The sequence below is a fragment of the Seriola lalandi genome, unplaced genomic scaffold (genome assembly GCF_002814215.2).
Source record: "Seriola lalandi dorsalis isolate HSWRI2012SDOR001 ecotype SW California unplaced genomic scaffold, Sedor1 jcf7180002054954, whole genome shotgun sequence".
Lineage (NCBI taxonomy): Eukaryota > Metazoa > Chordata > Actinopteri > Carangiformes > Carangidae > Seriola > Seriola lalandi.
Window position 1 is genome coordinate 639,906 of NW_019525505.1, and position 18,436 is coordinate 658,341.

Genomic DNA, 18,436 nt, shown 5'->3' on the forward strand with positions numbered 1-18,436 from the left:
CTGTCCAATCACTTAGCAGCTTACTGTTCCGACCCCTCCATCGTGTGTTGTTGTGGTGAGGAGCAATGATGGAGTAGTAGTCAGAGAATGGGAGGTAGGAACTTGTGTTTTTTTTAAATTCTACTTTTACTGCTTGTTAACTTGAAATCATTTGGAAGTGCTACAAAAGGCAGAATAGCTCTTCTGCTCCGGTATTACTCGCGGATGATTGTAGTGCATCGTGCGGAATTTCCTGTAGGTAAAGTTGGCGCTAACATTAGCATTTTGCTCACAAGGCTAACATTAGCATGCAGAGGTAGTGCAGCATGGCGTTAAAGGTTTTATTATGTAAAGTTCTGATTATAGTCTGAGCCAATAAACCACAAAGACTAACTCTGGTTGTTTTGTTTATTTGAATTTAATGGTAAAGAAAGTTCATGTGTGCAGCTGTTAAAGCATATCCAGAGGTGGTGGGTGGGGGAAGGGATTCCCTGCATAGCTTGGACAACTAAGTCCCACAAGGTGGCACAAATTTATACTAATTTTCCTGCATATTATAGGTTATAATTTTCAGGTTTTGTTGAAACCGTTTTAAAAACATGTTTATTCAACTATATGTTCATTCACTGCTTCACTGTCTTGTGTTATGATGAGAGATGTTATTATTTTGTCAACCCCAATATTATTATTAATTATTATTATTAATATTATATCAACCAGGGGGTAGTATAAAATAAAAATGATTTTATAAAAAAAAATGATGTGTATAAATATCCACATATTTGTGTTGAACACTAAAAGAACCACAAATGAGATTATAAATTGGTGTGAGTCTTATCTTGAGTATAATATATCTTTAATATTTGATGTATGACGACATCCTTCAGCTGCAACACCTTAATTAACACCAGGCGTCTAGAAGAGTGCATGAAAACCTGTTAACACTCAAGTAGAGAAGTTGAAATAGAAGCTGAAGTAATGGAAATATGGTTGAAACCTTCCCTTTGTACAACTCCACCGTTAAACATAGATAGTTACAAGATCACTATGTCTTATTTGAAAAAATACTGTAACCACATCCACTTTTATATAATTGATAGTGATAAACATGGAGTCTAAAATGAATTTAAATGGACACATTTCTTGGAACATTTCACCTCTAACTGCTATTTTCTTTTTCAGGGAAGCTAAAAAGCAGATCTTCAGTATAGTGCCTTTCTGCATACTAATACCAAGAGAAGGCATTTTTCTACAGGGGTGCGTTCTCCAGGACAACACTGAGAGTACGATACTGGTTCCAGTTCTGCTTCACCTCCTTGTACACTCAGGAGCAAACACTTCATGGAGCATTGACTGAAAATTATAAGTAAATGTAAATGTTTTTTACTTGTTGTTAGTGCTTTTTTTCTTAAGTTTAATGCATAGAAAATATTCAAAGTTAATATAAAAATGATGGTGGGCATTTAAAAAAAACATCACAATTGAATTCTTTAGTTTCATAAATTCAGTTTCAACCAGACTTTAGGTATGATTACACATGAATGTCAATTGTCAATATCAAGCATTTTGTCATGATGTAAACATCCCCTTCTTTTTTAAGTTGTGAGTTTAAAGATACTGATGATTAAAGGTTTTCTAATGTGTCTTTTCTTTTAAACCAGCACACAATGGAGGAGGGTGAAGATTTCTCTCTGTGTGGAAAAGCAGCTGTAACTGAAGCTAATCTGAGTAAGTAAAATGGCCATGGTGCTAAAATGTCTATATGAGCGAAAACTCTCTATTTAAAGTATATATAGATGATAAATATATTACTGAACATTAATTAATTAATCTATTTATTGTATTTCAATACCTCCAGAAGACTTTGCATGTGTAGTGGTTGCCTTTTCATTATCAGAAAGTATAAATAAACCAATTTAATCCAGTACAATTACAGAATTTTTAACAACCCTGCCTCCACTTCATTCAAAATTTGTGACCTCACCTCTCAGTCAAGTATGTCTATCTAATCACTTGCTATCTTTCCTGTTTTTCAGGGGATGAGTACTATTGGAGGCTTGTTGCAGATTTCATTGGTCCTCAGTCGGGGGAAGGATTAGAGCTTGAAGAAGCACCATGCAAGAACAGACTTTTGATTCAAGTAGGACTTCTGAGAGAAGATAATAATTTCCCATGGATTGCCGTCGTAGATTGGCTCAAGAAAATTTTCCCCAAATATCACTCGGCTGATTTTCGTCGTTTGATTGAAAGAGGCATCGCAACAACACTAAGTCTGGGGAGTGAAGCGAGGTTTACTTTTCTGGAATCAGTTGTCAACTTTAACTTTGTCGGCCCCATATGTGATAGCATCGGGGTTGAACGTCAACATCTTTTGGAAATGAGGGATTTTTCAGAGCGAGCACAATCAATCGAAGTCACAAATGGATTGATTCTCGAGTTGACCAATTTTGTCACTAGGGAGAAAATTGCCCCAGTCGTTATAGTTAGTTGGCTTAGGAACTTCAACCCTGAGTTTTGTAAGAGAGGGGATATTCAAAGGGCATATAAAGTCCTCAGGGCCAAGATAAAGAAGTTAAAACTGTACTGCCGCAATTCAGAAACACGACGTCACAGGAGGAATGCAGCGTTGGAAAATATGCTTCAAACTCCATTTGAACTGGTGCGGAAAAAAACACCTAAGTTTGTTGTGAAGAAACGCATGAGAAGAGATGACAGCATCAGTTATGAAAAAGTTACAATCAAGGAAGAATATGAGAGCTATGAAATCATGCAAGGTGACGGCCCTGAGATGAACAGAGGAGTCATAAAGAAAATAATACTGAAAGAACATGTCTCTATACGTGATGAAAGTGATGAGGATTCGGATGCATCCAGCAGTGAAGAGGAAACCTCAGATATCAAAGCAGAGGCCCTGACGCTGCTTGACATTGCAATGCTGTCAGTCCACAAGCTGTCAAGTGTGTATGGTGGTAAAACCACAACCTGCAAGCAAGTTTCCTTGGATCTCCTCAAAAACCACTACACTCTGACCTGCAAGGAGCATCCAGCCATGGCAGAGTTTGAGAAAAAACTGGACACACTCATTGAAGACATTTCTCTAGCTTCTCCTGTGGTGTTTCTAAACTACAACGCCAATTTCCTTGTCGACATGCATGACGCAGTTGAGCAGCACATTATGAGCTTTGAAAAAGAGATTGTTCTATCAACTGGAGAGAAACTTGGCCGTGACAAGCTTCCAAAATTCAAGGACTTTGTGAATCTGTCAGAAAGTGCCACTTCACGCTACATTCACATGGCTTGCGATATTTTAAGTCCTCACACCCCTGATATGCAAAACTACAGAAAACACTGGTTAGCCTTCTGTGAGGAAAAGAAAAACCCCTCCAGACTCACAGTGAATCAGTCAAACCGATTCAACAACTACTTCCAAGCTGCAGCGGGTCTGATTCATCATCACAAAGAGATCGCTCTCTTCTTCTCTGATTTGCTGTCACTGAACAACGACGAATGCCCAAACGTCATTCTTGAGAGTGTCGCCGCCGATGCTAACGATTCTGTGATTCAGAGCCTGGTGTGCGTTCTGGCCATTGTTCACTGCAAGATCCTCGGCCCTTTCTGGCAGCTCCTGAAAAGTGGAGGAGAGTACTCGCAGTTCAGCCGGTACATGCTCTGTCTCTACCAGAAGTACCTTGATTGGTCCAAAGATCCTTCAACTCTACTGGAACCTGAAGGGGCCACAAATGTTTTCCTGCAGTTCCCATTGCAGGAGAAAACATTTGATGGAGTGTTTCATTACTGTGGTCAGTGGCACACAAATAGGGAGCTAATCAGAGCTTGCTTGAAGAGAACCATAAAGGTAATTGCAGCCGTAACCGAGGAACATCTGAAGGACTTCCTGCCGGGAGGAACATTTTCTGAAGTCCCATCACCAGATTTGAGCTTGCAACTCGTAAGTTGCACCTTCTCCGTCCTGATGGCGGAGTATCCCTTTGGCCATGAATACCCTTACAAGAACAAAAGACCTGAAAAGTCCTCTAAACAGTCCTCACAGAAAAACTTGTCATCAGATAGCTCTCAGGAAGATGATGAACGGTCTGGTTCATTTGACGGCAGCTCTGATGAGTCCTCCGGTTGGCATCCTAAAAAGAATATACGCCTCAGCCAAAAAGACGACTGCAGCCCGCAGCCGAAAAAAGCTTACAGCGGTAAAAGAGAAAGGGCTGTAAGAGTAGAGCAAGAAGAGGTTGAGGAGAACATGGACAGGAAGTACATAATATCTACAGTGAACAGAAATGGAGGACCATGCAAGTCACAGCAGGACGTTGACAAAATGCTGCTGCGTTTTGATGGAAAGCCCCGAGTGGAGAAACGAGAAGCCATCCGCTGCGAGATACTGTATCAGAAAATGATTCTCAACAACACAGACCCTCACTTGGATTGCATTTTCCGCAACAGCACGCAAATGGTGCTGAAGCTAAAGCTTGCGCTCCCACGTGTTAAACCTGGGTACTCTCTTGTTTTGGCACCAAAAAAGACCAAAACAAAGCCTGTGCTGCAAGAACCAGATGCAACAGGGAAGAGTGAAAGCAGCAGCATCTGAGAGATTTAATTTCATCTAAAAAAAAAATAATAAAAATTTGAAATTGAGGGACAGAGGGTGATGAATTACATGGAAGACCATTTGAAGGAACTTGTGCTTGTGAATCATGTGACTTCCTCACATGATTCTATGTTTACAGACTAAACAGAAATACACACAATGGCCTCAATCTTTCAATACAAATACACTAATAATGTATGATTCTCTATAGGCCAAATTAACTCATCATGTATGTTGTACAAACAATATTTTGATGCCATTAGTCGGGACGGTTGTTAGATTTTGTAACAGATATTTTTGATATGATAGAACTCCATAATTTGCATGGCACTGTATTTGAACTATGTCTAGAAAAGAAAACGGTACTCTTCTTTTATATAAAAGATTGTACCTATTGTAATTATGCACAGGTCAACACTAACTACTGCTGATATAAAAATCTAAATAAACATCTTTGTTCATAGTTTGTTTTATTAACTTTGTCAACCTTTATGATAAAGTAGAAAACGAATGTCTATTCATTTAGACCAGAGTTCAGTTACAAAATCTACCCAGCTTCAGTTCAAGTTCATGACTATCGAACAGACCTAGTGTTTTGCTTTTGTCACTCACATAATAACCTTGTGTTTTTCCCAGATTTAAAGGGCATTTGTGGTTGCATCACAGGCATCAGCCATGTCAATGAGTTCATGCTTATAAAAGCGTTGGCTGGGAGGGGCTCAAGAAAATAGTGAGGCAGTAACTGCAGTAGGGCTTATTAGGGTCACTGTGCCAAAAAACATTATGATCTTTTTTTGAACTACAGTTGCTAAGTCTTAGATCCACCGATGGAGGAAATGAGGGAGGCTGCAAGCTTTCTTATGAACGCCCTCTATTGTATTAGATTTGATTTTGAGGGAGATTAAATAACTTTGATAAACTTTGTGTCACCACAAACTGGTGCTCAGTGCTTCAGAGTCCAGCAATTATAAAATAAAATAAAGGCCCGAAATCTAAGCATATTTTTAAAAATCCAATGTTATTGCATGAATTCATAATACATCCATGTGTGATCTGCTTCTCTGAGATGCCACCCACATCGGTTGTCGTGATGATGATGTCTCGGGAAACTGATTGTTGGACTAAACCAAGCACAAAAACCCTGACAGCTGATGGAGCCACTGTCGCACACTGAAATGTGTGGTTTCAGGTATGAAGTGTTATGTTTTAAACCATATTTTAGATGCAGATCAGATATGTTTTGTATGAAAATGATTTTACTGCAAAATGTCCGGTAAATGCAATGCTAAATAAAAGTAATGAAGTTCAAAGTACTTTGAAATGTAGTGAAGTAGAAGGATAAAGTAACATGAAATAGAAATACTCAAAGTACAAATACATCGAAGCTGGCGTCGTCGGCAGGAAAACAACACAGTTGTCGAGGATTTCTGTGACGATGGTGCATTCAGGAGTCTCGGAAAATTGAAACTTCTACCGAGCACAAAAACAGTGACAGCTGATGTAGCCACTGTCGCAAACTGAACTGGGTAGTTTTAGGTAAGAAGTGTTTCTATTTCATTTGCATTGTGCAACCATTGCGAGAATAGCTGTGGAAAAGCGGCAATCGCCCTGTTGTAATTGATCGAAACCCATTTGTAAATGTAATTAACGAGGAGTAAGCGAAGGCAACAGAAGGGGCGGGAACTTTGCGTAAGTGTCCACCATTGTCCAGGTTAACACACTGCAGCTTGTGGAGGAACATATTGTCGGTGTCTACCCCAAACAAAGTCAAAGGGGTTACCCGCATTTTCTTTGTTTTCTTGGCCGGAATAAGCGCTACCATGCCCGGTAGCTGGTGGAGCAGCGCCGCGGTGACCCACGGGCTGATGGCTCTTTTTGCCATGGGCTCCTGGGTTTCCGTCAACAGCCTGTGGGTCGAGCTCCCGGTGGTTGTCAATGTGCTGCCCGAAGGTCAGTGGTATAACTTTCCAAGATATTTACAGATGTCCAGTTACATCCGGGCCTTTATTTGAATGTCGTTGCTTTTATTATTCACACTTCGTCGACCACAGTTGGACTCGACTGTGACGATGTTAGCGTCATCCCAGCTAGCTAAACATTTAACTGAAGACTAAAGGTCTAGTGTTGTGGTTTATACTCAGTTGGCAGTTTATTAGGAACAGTCCCGCAATAGAGAAGTAAGAGAGGTCCATACAGAAAATTCACAAAAATAATAAAGGAAATCTAACAAAACAGCAATATACAGAATATACGATCTTCATCAGTAATGCCTTTTTGTTTTACAGATTCAGGATAAAAGGAGTTTTCTTTCTCAGCATGTTTTTGTTTTTAAATATTTCGAAGCAAATGTTGTCAAATGCACATATGACACATATATGGTACATGGATTGGTGCATAACAGAATAAAGTGAGAAAAAAACGATAAATAATTGATTAGAATACATGCATATAATTAGAAAAGCATTTGAAGATCATCAGAAACACACAAGAGAATACTTGATGGGTAATTTAAAGTGAGCAAACGTAAATCTCAAACATTGTCCCATTTTTTTTCAAAATAAGATGTAAAATTATTGTGTAATATTGTGGGGGGTTTTTTTTATATCTTATTACCCTAACAGATGTTTCCCTTTTCTTGTTTCAGGGTGGAACCTGCCTGCCTACCTCTCAGTGCTGATAGCGTTTGGGAACCTGGGTCCGATAGCAGTGACCATCACACACCACTGTGCTCCGGGACGTTTAAATGAACGCCTGGTGATCCACTGCATCCAGGTGCTGGCGGTGGTGGCGTCGGCTTTTCTAGCCGTCTTCTGGTCACACACTGTCACAATAGCAGGATCGGAAAGGTCGCTGCCCTTCCTGCTCTTCACCTTTGTGTTGTCTTTGGTTTGCTGCACGTCCAACGTCACCTTCCTGCCTTTTATGTTTCGTTACCCGCCTCAGTATATCCGTACTTTCTTCATTGGTCAGGGGTTCAGTGCCTTGTTCCCTTGCATCGTGGCCTTAGGGCAAGGTGTTGGGAAGCTGGAGTGTAAAACAGTGAATGGCACAGTGCAGCCACAGTATTTAAAAGAGAGCTTCCCTGCCCAGAACTTCTTCTGGTTCTTGTGTGTCATGCTGTCAGTCTCAGCTGTAAGCTTCCTGGCTTTGACACGAAGACATACAGAGTCACAGCAAGATACACCGCCGCAGGAGTCTGATAAAGCAGAGGCAGCAAAGAACGGAGAGGAGACTCACCCGCTGCACAACGGAGGGACGCCGGTGTCTGAGGAGCAGGTGCAGGTGGAGGAACAGCCGCCCGCTCAGACGTTCTGGACGCCACGCAATATCTACATGCTGATGCTGCTCGCTGTCTCCAATGCCCTCACCAACGGGGTCCTCCCATCTGTGCAGAGCTTCTCCTGTCTGCCCTATGGCACCATGACCTTTCACCTCTCTGTGGTCCTGGGCAACATCGCAAACCCCCTGGCCTGCTTTCTGGCCATGTTTGTTGTCCTCAGGTGAGAGAATTTTTGTCTTTGTGCTGATGAACGGTTAAACTATTTGTAAGAGCACACCTGTTTTTACCGTTGATGGTTGTGACCATTTGTTCTTTGTCTTCCAGGTCCTCCACAGGTCTGGGCTTCTTGTCTGTCGCAGGGGGAGTATTTGCTGCATATCTCATGGGATTAGCAGCACTCAGCCCCTGTCCACCGCTCCTGGGAAACCCCGCTGGTGTGGCTTTAGTGGTGAGAGCTAATACTCATCTCTAGGCTTATGTGTTTTTTTAATTATTTGATTCTAGTACAGATTTTTCCACATGACTTTTACCAAAAACCACAATTCCTTGAGAAATGAGAATTTTGTGCTAGAAAGACCTATTTTATTCAACAAAAGAGCTAATTATTACCAAATGTTAAATATTGTCTAAAAAAAGAGTATAAATAATATAAAATTTGCTATTTTTTAAAATAAAATTTAACGATTATCTGCTCAAAGACTAAATTGACAAGATTACAAGTCTGACTGACAATCGACAGCTTTTGGTATATGACATTTTTGTATATTGGGCTATGTCCACACTACTAGTAGTTTTTGCTATGTTTTCGTCTCCCGTCCACACAACTCCAGAGTTTTCGAGCACTGATAACAGAGACATTTGTAAATGCTGCTGGCCCCATTTTATTTTGAAAAGTCTGGGGTTGTGTTGAATCTGGACGGACAGTAACTGAGACCTTTGGAAACGATGACGTAGACACTCACAGTCTCTCCTGATTGGCTCTCATCAGCCTCAACTAGCAGTGGTGAATACGACATGATAATGGATATTAGTGTTACTGACCTTGTTGTCTTTGCTAGCAGCTGCTCTTCAGTTCAATTCTCTATTTTAATGCTACAACTGTCTTTGCTGTTCTCGTTCAGTCTATTTTTTGCAACTAATCAACTGCAGAGTAGACAATCCGCTTCCTGTTTACACCGGCCTGCGCATGCTCAGTGTAGGTGATTGCTCATGTATGTGTTTGCTTTCAGGTGTGAAAAATGTAGTAGTAGAGGTAATATTCAGCATTTTCCAATTATTAGTATCGTTATGTTTTTTTAATCGATAGCTGAGTAAACGTGTTGCTGCATTAGATTTTAAAAGGGGAGGGGTAAAACATCTTATTTGGTGATGATGATAATATTAGATAAAACAATTAAATTAAAGAGAAACTTTAGGATGCCAGGTGAATCACTTTACAGGTGAGAACAGCACCAACCAAATAATTCCATTCAGGCTCTTTGCAGCCTGTGCATGCACCTGATAATTACTAATATACACTTCCATATGTAAACACTTATTATATTCACTGTATGCACTGTCAGTTTATTAGGAACATCTAGCTAAAACTAATGTAATCTAATACAACAGTCCTGCAGTCCTGTTCAGTTTTAATTAAAATTGTATTAGACAATTGTTGATTATCATTTTGGACGATTTAGTTTGTGGAGCTGTGTTACATTATACAGAGGTGATTCTGTTAGCTACTTTCACTGATATAAATGGAGTGAACAACATAATAGAAACACCTGGACTGAGTGTCCTTATACAGCAGTAGTTTTGTGTTGGCATATCAGTTCCAAATATCAGTTATCTGTTTCCTTAATTACCAAAAATCAGTATCGGTATCGGCCCTGAAAAAAACATATTAGTGGATCCCTAGTGTAGACAGTCTTGGTGCTATGGCTACTGCAGTTTGACACCCAGCCCTACACATTTCTCACTTCAGAGGAACAAATGTGTGAACAAAGCAAAAAAAAAAACCTAACTGGTATTTATAAATGCAGAATGAGAAGTGAAAACGTGAATATTTCAGACCATGTACACTCTGAAGGTGATACGATACGGTTGTTTGCTTAAATGTTTTGAAACAATTACCTGTCAATCAAATCACATTTACAAACTTGATTTTGATTGATTACTGTTGTGCGATCTGTTCCTGTTATGCGCATTGTATTGGTATTTGTCTTTACGGGGTTTAATACATCTGGCGCCAGATGTTAAACATACTGAAGCTTCAGTTTCATCTCTTCTTTTTCTCCATGACCAACACTGACTGACTTCAGCTGCTTGTTTGCGCCCCCTGCAGGTCGTCTCCTGGATTATTTTCACTGGCCTCTTCTCATATCTGAAGGTGGTGATTGGGACTTTGCTTCATGAGGCGGGTCACGCTGCCCTGCTTTGGTGCGGCATCTTCATCCAGGCCGGCTCCCTGATCGGAGCCCTCACCATGTTCCCCCTCATCAACATCTATCATGTATTTGCCAGAGCACAGGAGTGTGTGGATAACTGCAGTTAGCAGGAGTGAGACATGTAATGGTTTATTTTTAATACACACACACAGCTCCCATTCATTCCTCCTGGGAACTGACTGTTTCGACCATGTTTTTAGGGAAACGCCAGATCTGTTTTGGCCTCATTTTTCTTGAGGAACTCGCCACCGATGAGGCGTCCTCACCTCACCCAGAAGCCTCTGAGCCTGTGAAAGAAAAAACATTCACTCATAATGGGAGAATTGTGTTTCTGCACATTGACCAAGGGGCTGCAAAATGCATATGATGCAGTAATACCACAAGTGCTTTGTGCTCGATTTTTGTAATTGAGGTTGTTTACAGTAGCAAAAACAGCTGATGGATTTTTCCCTGTACAACAGGTCATGTGAGGTTATTTACTCAGGAACTCATCATTCATTCAAAAGCATTAATTTATTCATCCACATTTGTTGCTAATTAATGTGAAATATTACACAGTTAGTTGCAAACTACTGTCTCATCCCTGTTGAAAGGCAAACAGAGCTTTTATTTTTAATTACAGCGACTTTTTAAACGTCTGGCTACCTCTTCCCTTTGATTCCATATGAGCATGAAATACAATTATATAACTTCATCAAAGTCGAATACACAGTTCAGTTATGCAGAAGTCAGTATGATGAAAATTGTATTGTAACGATAAACATTCTTGATTTCATGCCAAAGTGAAGTGTGCCTGAGAAATGTTGAATTTAACAAAACAGAGCGATCATGAATTTCACTTTCCTTTTGTTCCTCATAATGTTTAATACAGACATTTGATGTCATTTACGCACAGTTATGTTATGCTACCTTAAGGGAACAATGTCCTTGATGAATAGCGAAGTAATGCGTTTTGGTAAACAAGGGATTCTGTCATGTCAATCTTTGAAGTAATGATCATGTATATCTTTGATATGCTCTAATACCTTGTAAGCTAATTTCGTTAACCATGCTGCTACAGTACATCACATTAACTTCATTAAACTCTTAAGAACTTTACAGAGGAAGAATATCTGTTCAGTGTGCCTCAACTTTATGGTGGCAGTCCTAATATTTTTCATTTATCAATAATTTGTCAAGTTTTGTGCTGATTTTACTGTTTAATGTTTTAATCGTTACATGGTTGAAAAGGTGCTCTTTCTTTTTTTTGTTGATTTTATTTTTTTTTAATTTTTAAAAAAAATGTAAAAACTGTCTGTAACCCCAGGTATATGCAAATACAGTTTTCCATCCCATTGTCTTGAACTGTATAAGTGTCCCCCTGCCCTTCACTCTGCGTCAGTCTCCTGCCTCAGACCCGCTCTGTGTCAGCTGGCTCACCGTATCCTGGGATACCAATAAACTTGCATCACTACAGCAAACTTGAAACTAAGGACTTGAGTGAATTTTCTTCAACACTTACTAGAATATGACTTTTTTATGACTTACTATACTTAGCATAGCCCATATCACATTAGCTCTAATTTATTAAGGTACAATACAGTATGAAGCACACATTAATTTGTTAAATAAAAATGTAAATTAATCATAGGGGTGCTATTCTTTGATGACTGATGACTGTATTTCTGACCTCTTGATGCTTTAGTTTGGATCTATGCTTTGTTTGAAGCCTTATGTGAGCATATGATTTAGGATTTATCACATATTGGCTTTTGGTAATCAACACATAATTCTAATGTTATCAGTCTTTTCTCTAAAAATTAAATTGGGGATTTCTAGTATCTTTCCCATTGTAAAGCAACAGATGAAATGTGCAGTTTTGCAACTGAACGTCTTAAACACTTCATCCATGTTCACCTCTTCTCCCATGATCCCCTTAAGCAGAATTAATGAATTCTGCAGATTCTTGAATGTGTCTCACTCATTCAGAAAACTGCCTCAGGGAAAAGATATCGGGGAAATGAGGCTGAAAATCACAGCATGTGATGTTCATTGATCTTTAAAGTCCTGACAGTGGAGGTACTGGAGGTTAAGACAATGATCAGTTAAACCAAACATGTGTCATGGTTGGCTACATGATCTCACACCCACTCGCCCCAAGGAGGGTTTAATCCCTTGGCGCACACACAGTTTACTGCACAGGACTTTGGCTTCTCTCTCTCTCTCTCTCTCTCTCTCTCTGCAGAAAACACCAAACTCTCCACCAAACAGCATGTGAGTATCTGCAGGGTTGCATACTATCATACTTTTAATTTTAGTAATAATATGAATAATTTAATGGTTTGAAATTTGTGAACAAAAAGGGGAAAAGTTGTATTTTACTCATGTGCAGTGATGTTTTTCTGAATATGTTGCTGTTTTAAACAGTATATTGATGATTCTTTAATGTTTTAATGTTTATAATCTCAATATCCACAATCAGTGAACAACCTGTCGATGAGAATCATTGAAATGATGGTTGTGCTTCCGGATCTAACAGATAATTATTCACTTATAGTGAACATTTTGCTTCTTTTTTTGAACACGCTGCAAGAATCAGAGAATCATTTTCCTCATTCAGTCACTGATCTAAGTCTCCTCTGCAAGCTGTTTCCCTTTGAGTAAACAATGTACTGGTCAGCTGTTTTCTTAGGTTATGTAATAGCTACCAGCACATCAGGTGGTCATGCTTTCTTTGCTGTATGTCTGATGTTTAGGGTTTGACCCATGAGCCGCCTGAGATCAAAGGGAACAACTTCTAATTTGACGCTTGCATGTAGAGTTTTCAGTATTTAATGTTGTAACTCACATGACTGAGAATAAGCAAAAATCAAACACTGTTGATTGTACAGCCAACAAACAAAGAGAAGACAATGTCCTGAGAAGACAATAAACATTAACTAAATAGAGGAAGAAGTCACGTGGTGTGACAGAGGATGCTTCGTCATGACGACACATTAATCTGGTGAAGTTACCATTAACATGTTAAAACCTTTTTTACTCACTGCAAATATTTCTCATTCTTTGTTACTGCACTGAAGCCAAACCAACACTCAAATTTGCTTTTGTCACTTATAGGGACATTGCATTACTTTAACTATAACCATGACACCTAAACTATCTCTTATCTGAACTATAACGCAATCTTAACCCTAAACCTCACGATAAAACCAAATCTTAACTCTTAAACCGCATGGCTAGCCTTGTGTGGACCAGATTAATACAAATTACTATAATTAGGAATTCTGTTTTTCCTTCTGATTAATTTGATTTAATTTACAAAGGTTCAAGGTTTATTATTCATATTTTTATACGTGCACTTGTTTTATACTTATGTTATTTATGTGGTGACTAACGCATCATATGTGTGGTTGTTTTTATTCTATGATATTCAAATCGTCATACCGCTGAGGAGATGCACTACAGCTGTGAGATGTCAAATAAAGGCCTCTCTGTTGTATTCTATTTTATTCTATTAGTTCGTGGTCCTCACATGTCAAAAACTCAACAGTCGAGGTTCTTTCCAAATATCCAAATATATTACAAAGTTACTCAGTACAGATCTGTAAAATCTAATAGCTGAAGTTTCCTGGAAATAAATTACGGTAGTCATTTTTTATTGAAAACTTCATGTTATTTATTTTTTATCTGTAGACAAATTCCACATTGTCTTGCATGTAATGGTTTATGTTTTAATACAGTTACAGTTACAGTTACACTAGAAATGAACAGGAATGAATTCATACTGAGGATGAGAGTGAACTAATTTAACTCTTATATTTACTGCCTGTGGATTTTTGGAGCCAAATGTTGCCAATTGTTTTGGCACTTGAGGAAAACAAACCGAAAGCACAGAGCTCCGTTCTACTGGAACAACCTGCTACACGATGAGGTTTAAAACTCTGCCTGCTCCCCTATCAAGCTGTACTGCTTTGATGCCCTATGCTAAATGCTAACCTTAGCATGAGCATACTCACAATGGCAATGTGGACATGCTGATGTTTAGCAGGCATGATGTTTACTATATTCACCACCTAATCTTAGCATGTTAGCATGATAGCATTTGCTAATTAGCACTAAACACAGAGAATAGCCGAGACAGCAGAGGTTTTATTACACAAACTAAAAATCTAATCTTACGGAGCTAAATGAAAAGTTATTAGGATTGGGGAACATGAATTCCCAAATAACATTTTATGGCATTCAGTCCAACACTTCATAATGTTTCCCTAAAAAACTAAAAGATCAGAATCCAGATGGATTCATCCGAGAATGTTTTACAAGATTTCATCCAATAGTTACAGATACATTTCCGTCTCAACCAGAGTGGTGGCAAAGAATGATCACGCTTTCAGATTTGACTTAAAGGTCCGAGTCCATCAGAACTAAAATCACCAGTTTGAACTTAACAATTCCTTTTTGTCTCTTTCTAGAGAAAACCATCTGGACATGTCGCTCCTCACCCACCTGCTGGCGTGTCTGTTCGGGATGGGATCCTGGGTGTCCATCAACGGCCTGTGGGTGGAGCTTCCTCTGATTGTCCCTCAGATCCCGGAGGGCTGGTACCTGCCCTCGTACCTCTCGGTCCTGATCCAGATGGCCAACGTCGGGCCTCTCTTCGTCACCCTGATGCATCGCTTCCGGCCCGGCGCCCTGAATGAGACCGCTGTCATATACGTGATCATTGGCCTGGGGACTGTGGCCAGTTTCCTGTTGGGTTTCTTCTGGAAGAAGACGCTTGTGGTGGCAGGTGGTCCCCGCAGTGTAGCCCTCCTCGCCTTAACCTTCTTCCTCGCTGCTGTTGACTGCACCTCCTCCGTCACCTTCCTGCCCTTCACGATGCGCCTCAAGCCTCAGTATCTGACCACCTACTACATTGGGGAGGGTGTGAGCGGCCTCCTGCCGGCATTAGTGGCTCTGATCCAGGGTGTTGGGGTGGTCCACTGCATAAACAGCACACAGTCTCTGAACCACACCATGAACTCCTCCAGCAGCTCCGTGACCTTTGACCTCCAGGCCCAGTATCAGCCAGCAAACTTCTCTGTTGAGGTGTTCTTCTTCTTCCTCAGTGCCATGATGCTGGTGTGTCTGGTGGCTTTCCTGCTGCTGAACCACCACCCAGCTGTGGCCCGGGAGCACCCCAACGGTCGATACACCAACGGAGTGAAAGAGAAATCTCCGAGAAACAGGAAGTGGGTGGAGCGGAAGCCCATGATGGATCCGTACAGACCCACAAACCAGAAGCGCAGAAGCAGCTTCGGCTCCGGCGCTTACAGTTGGATTCAGGTGTTTTACATCTTTGCGGTTCTGGCCTGGGTCAACGCTCTGACCAACGTGGTGCTTCCCTCAGTACAGTCCTACTCATGCCTGCCGTACGGGAACAACGCCTATCACTTATCAGCCACCATGGCTGCCGTGTCCAACCCTTTGGCCTGCTTCATCGCCATGTTCCTCCCCATAAGGTCAGTGCGTCATCACATGATCTGTTCACAGTTCAACACAAAACAGGGCTCATGGCTACATACACTTTTATTTTTAACAGGGTCAGCTAATGTCATTTCTACAGCCCAAAATCACAAATTGACTACAAAATCCTCGACTTACAGAAGGAGAAGTCACAAAAACACAGTTTAATGGGGGAAAAAACGAAGAAACATCAGGAAGTGCAAAAACGTTTAGATAAAAATTAAATAAATTCAGTGTTTTTTTTTCTTTCTTGCAAATAATATGATTCTACATTAAAAATGTATCTAGTTTCCAGATACTGACGCTGATTTCTGCAAAACGTTTAGAAAATGTTGATTTTCGCTGGAAAAAGGTTGAAATCTAGTCAAGGAAATGCGTCAAGCTCTTTCCATGGGAATTAATTACGTCAGATAAATCATGTCAGTCTGTTACTTTATTTTACTTTATAAATGTATCTGAAGAATAACAATGCCAAGACTAGAACGTCTTCAATAACATTCTCAGTCGACCACAGATGAATCATTTTCACACAAACTGACTTCACATATCGGAAACAGGACCGTGACATTACGACTACAAACTTTTCAACATCTTTGGGAAGAAGTTGAGACTTGAGCTGCAAGTAAAACATATTTTTGGTGTCAGTTTATGTCTTTTTTTTTTTTTTTTTAAATGAACTAATTAATTGCTAAATTTCCATCACAATCTCTCAGAGCCCAACTTCAGGTTTAACGGGACTGGAAATAGTGAAAGTTCAGTGTTTTCTGATCAACAAGACTAATGACTAATAATCAACTTATTTCAGCTTATTTCAGCATTAGCACCGTTGCTAACGAATGGTATTTCACTGTGCTCTGGCATTTAGAGAATGAAAGATTAACTGAACATTTTGCAGCTCCACCAGCCATGTGTCCACGTGTTTGTGCTGTTTATATGTTGTCACAGCATGTTGTTAAAATATTGTTAAACCTGTCTGACCTTTGACCTCACAGGTCCCTGCTGCTGATGGGAGCTCTCACAGTGATGGGCAGTGGCGTTGGAGCTTATATAATGAGCATGGCAGTGCTGAGTCCATGTCCACTGCTGGTTAATGACACCTCAGGTGGTTTCATCATGGTGAGTTCATTAGGCTCAAATATCTTCTTCTTCACAAGTTGTAAACATGAATGACTGTTACTGGATCACTACGTGTACTGTGTGTCCAGTGGGGAGACATTTACCTGTCTCTGCTCCTCAGGTGTTGTCCTGGATCATCTTCGTTCTCACTCTGTCCTACGTGAAGGTGATCATAGGCGTGATCCTGCGCGACGAGGGCCACAGCGCCCTCGTGTGGTGCGGAGCCGTGGTGCAGCTGGGCTCCCTGCTGGGAGCCGTGACCATGTTTCCGCTGGTCAGCCTGTACAGCTTCTTCTCATCAGGAGACCCGTGCAACACAAAGTGTCCTTGAATGATGACGTCATGAAGAACAGACTGCAAGCTGTCGAGAGCTCGACTGGATTTCCCTCTTTCTGTCTGTGGGAATCAGTTTGAAGCTTATTTTTTGTGTTTTCCCCTCATGACTCACTTACTTGGAGACATCTGAATCTGAATGTGTCGTTTCAGAGCACAAAGACGAATAATACGAACAAGCTAGTAATAATGTAGCCTTCCTGTCCATGCTGCACCTCCAGTCAAACGATGCTGTCTGATAAATGTGTTTGGGTCAAATTTTGGGTCATTTTTCTACAGTTGTTTAAGTCTCTTAAAAACTTTTCTGTCCGCCTGAAGCAAAAGTCCATTGAACTGACCGATAGAGTGAACATCACACATTCACCAATAAATAATTATTCAATAAAACAAAATACAAGAAGAGAATTTGTGAGTAAAATATAGAAGGATATTTGTTATTTCAAGCTCACTTTACTTGACTTCACTTGACTTTGTCATTAGGTTCAACTTCTTTGTTTTCCTCGTGTGTCCTTTACATTTCTATTTGTATGTAGCTGCTCTAAAAGTTCAGAGTATTGATATTAACACAGTCTGTTACACCTCTGACTACAGCCTGTAGAAAAACCCTCTGTAGCCTCTTTTGTAGGAATAAATGATTTGTAATATAATAATTCTGTAATTAGGTTATTGTTTTTATTGTTTTCATTCAGATGTGTTTTAATCATGTTGTTTATTGTACGATATTATATGACATCATAAAGATATAATCCAAACATCACTTAAGGAACATAATGCGTCTCTTTTCTTTGTAACATGATTGGATGGACACAAACTGGACAATCAGACTTATGGACATAATGAGCAGAATAAAATACAGACCACTGTTATCTATGGAAAAATAAAAAATAGAAAAATAAATAAATACACATATACATACATAACATTTTGGGGTGGATTACATGGCAAATGTACGTGTCCAAATATTCAGAAGCCTGACGCCTGACAAGTCCTGTGTGGGCGTGTACAAACAACACCTGATTGACAGCTGCATCACTCTACTGTGGTAGTTTTGTTGTATCTCTTAATTTTTTCCTTTAATTTACAGCTTTAGCACTGATATTTCTATGTATATTGTGACACCAGCTTAGCTCCGCCCACCTCCGACCTGAGCAGAAGTGCAATCAGAATGAGTGAAAACACCTGTGTGAGTGTGCAGCCTCCATAAGACTCTGTAAC

The 18,436-nt window shown here is 40.0% G+C and overlaps 3 protein-coding genes across 6 annotated transcripts; all 3 read left to right on the top strand.

Annotated features, from left to right (window-relative positions):
- Positions 1-19: 19 nt before the first annotated feature.
- Positions 20-5,042, top strand: LOC111645658 (uncharacterized). 4 transcript variants are annotated; one of them, XM_023394945.2, is made up of 4 exons: positions 20-94; positions 1,162-1,351; positions 1,641-1,707; positions 2,016-5,042. In XM_023394945.2, the coding sequence occupies exons 3-4, from the start codon at positions 1,647-1,649 to the stop codon at positions 4,577-4,579; spliced, it is 2,625 nt and encodes an 874-aa protein (XP_023250713.1). In that variant the 5' UTR covers positions 20-94; positions 1,162-1,351; positions 1,641-1,646; the 3' UTR covers positions 4,580-5,042. The 4 variants fall into 4 exon arrangements, with proteins under 4 accessions (XP_023250713.1, XP_023250711.1, XP_023250714.1 ...); XM_023394943.2 differs by having other exon boundaries at positions 1,162-1,345; XM_023394946.2 differs by having other exon boundaries at positions 1,162-1,262.
- A 1,197-nt stretch (positions 5,043-6,239) lies between these two features.
- On the top strand, positions 6,240-11,755 carry slc52a2 (solute carrier family 52 member 2). The gene is made up of 4 exons (XM_023394818.2): positions 6,240-6,529; positions 7,224-8,079; positions 8,184-8,307; positions 10,186-11,755. The coding sequence occupies exons 1-4, from the start codon at positions 6,400-6,402 to the stop codon at positions 10,393-10,395; spliced, it is 1,320 nt and encodes a 439-aa protein (XP_023250586.1). The 5' UTR covers positions 6,240-6,399; the 3' UTR covers positions 10,396-11,755.
- A 2,990-nt stretch (positions 11,756-14,745) lies between these two features.
- On the top strand, positions 14,746-17,978 carry slc52a3-2a (solute carrier family 52 member 3-2a). The gene is made up of 3 exons (XM_023394933.2): positions 14,746-15,768; positions 16,765-16,888; positions 17,010-17,978. Exons 1-3 carry the CDS (start codon positions 14,756-14,758, stop codon positions 17,217-17,219), a joined length of 1,347 nt encoding a protein of 448 aa, XP_023250701.1. The 5' UTR covers positions 14,746-14,755; the 3' UTR covers positions 17,220-17,978.
- The last annotated feature ends 458 nt before the right edge of the window (positions 17,979-18,436 follow it).

What these genes read in the sequence shown, in the direction of transcription:
- LOC111645658 (XM_023394945.2), top strand. Translation starts at nt 1,647, where the DNA reads ATGGAGGAGGGTGAAGATTTCTCTCTGTGTGGAAAAGCAGCTGTAACT. An exon ending in TGTAACTGAAGCTAATCTGA is followed by an intron (nt 1,708 to 2,015) that starts GTAAGTAAAATG and finishes CCTGTTTTTCAG; the next exon opens with GGGATGAGTACTATTGGAGG.
- slc52a2 (XM_023394818.2), top strand. Translation starts at nt 6,400, where the DNA reads ATGCCCGGTAGCTGGTGGAGCAGCGCCGCGGTGACCCACGGGCTGATG. An exon ending in GCCATGTTTGTTGTCCTCAG is followed by an intron (nt 8,080 to 8,183) that starts GTGAGAGAATTT and finishes TTTGTCTTCCAG; the next exon opens with GTCCTCCACAGGTCTGGGCT. An exon ending in CCGCTGGTGTGGCTTTAGTG is followed by an intron (nt 8,308 to 10,185) that starts GTGAGAGCTAAT and finishes CGCCCCCTGCAG; the next exon opens with GTCGTCTCCTGGATTATTTT.
- slc52a3-2a (XM_023394933.2), top strand. Translation starts at nt 14,756, where the DNA reads ATGTCGCTCCTCACCCACCTGCTGGCGTGTCTGTTCGGGATGGGATCC. An exon ending in GCCATGTTCCTCCCCATAAG is followed by an intron (nt 15,769 to 16,764) that starts GTCAGTGCGTCA and finishes TTGACCTCACAG; the next exon opens with GTCCCTGCTGCTGATGGGAG. An exon ending in CCTCAGGTGGTTTCATCATG is followed by an intron (nt 16,889 to 17,009) that starts GTGAGTTCATTA and finishes TCTGCTCCTCAG; the next exon opens with GTGTTGTCCTGGATCATCTT.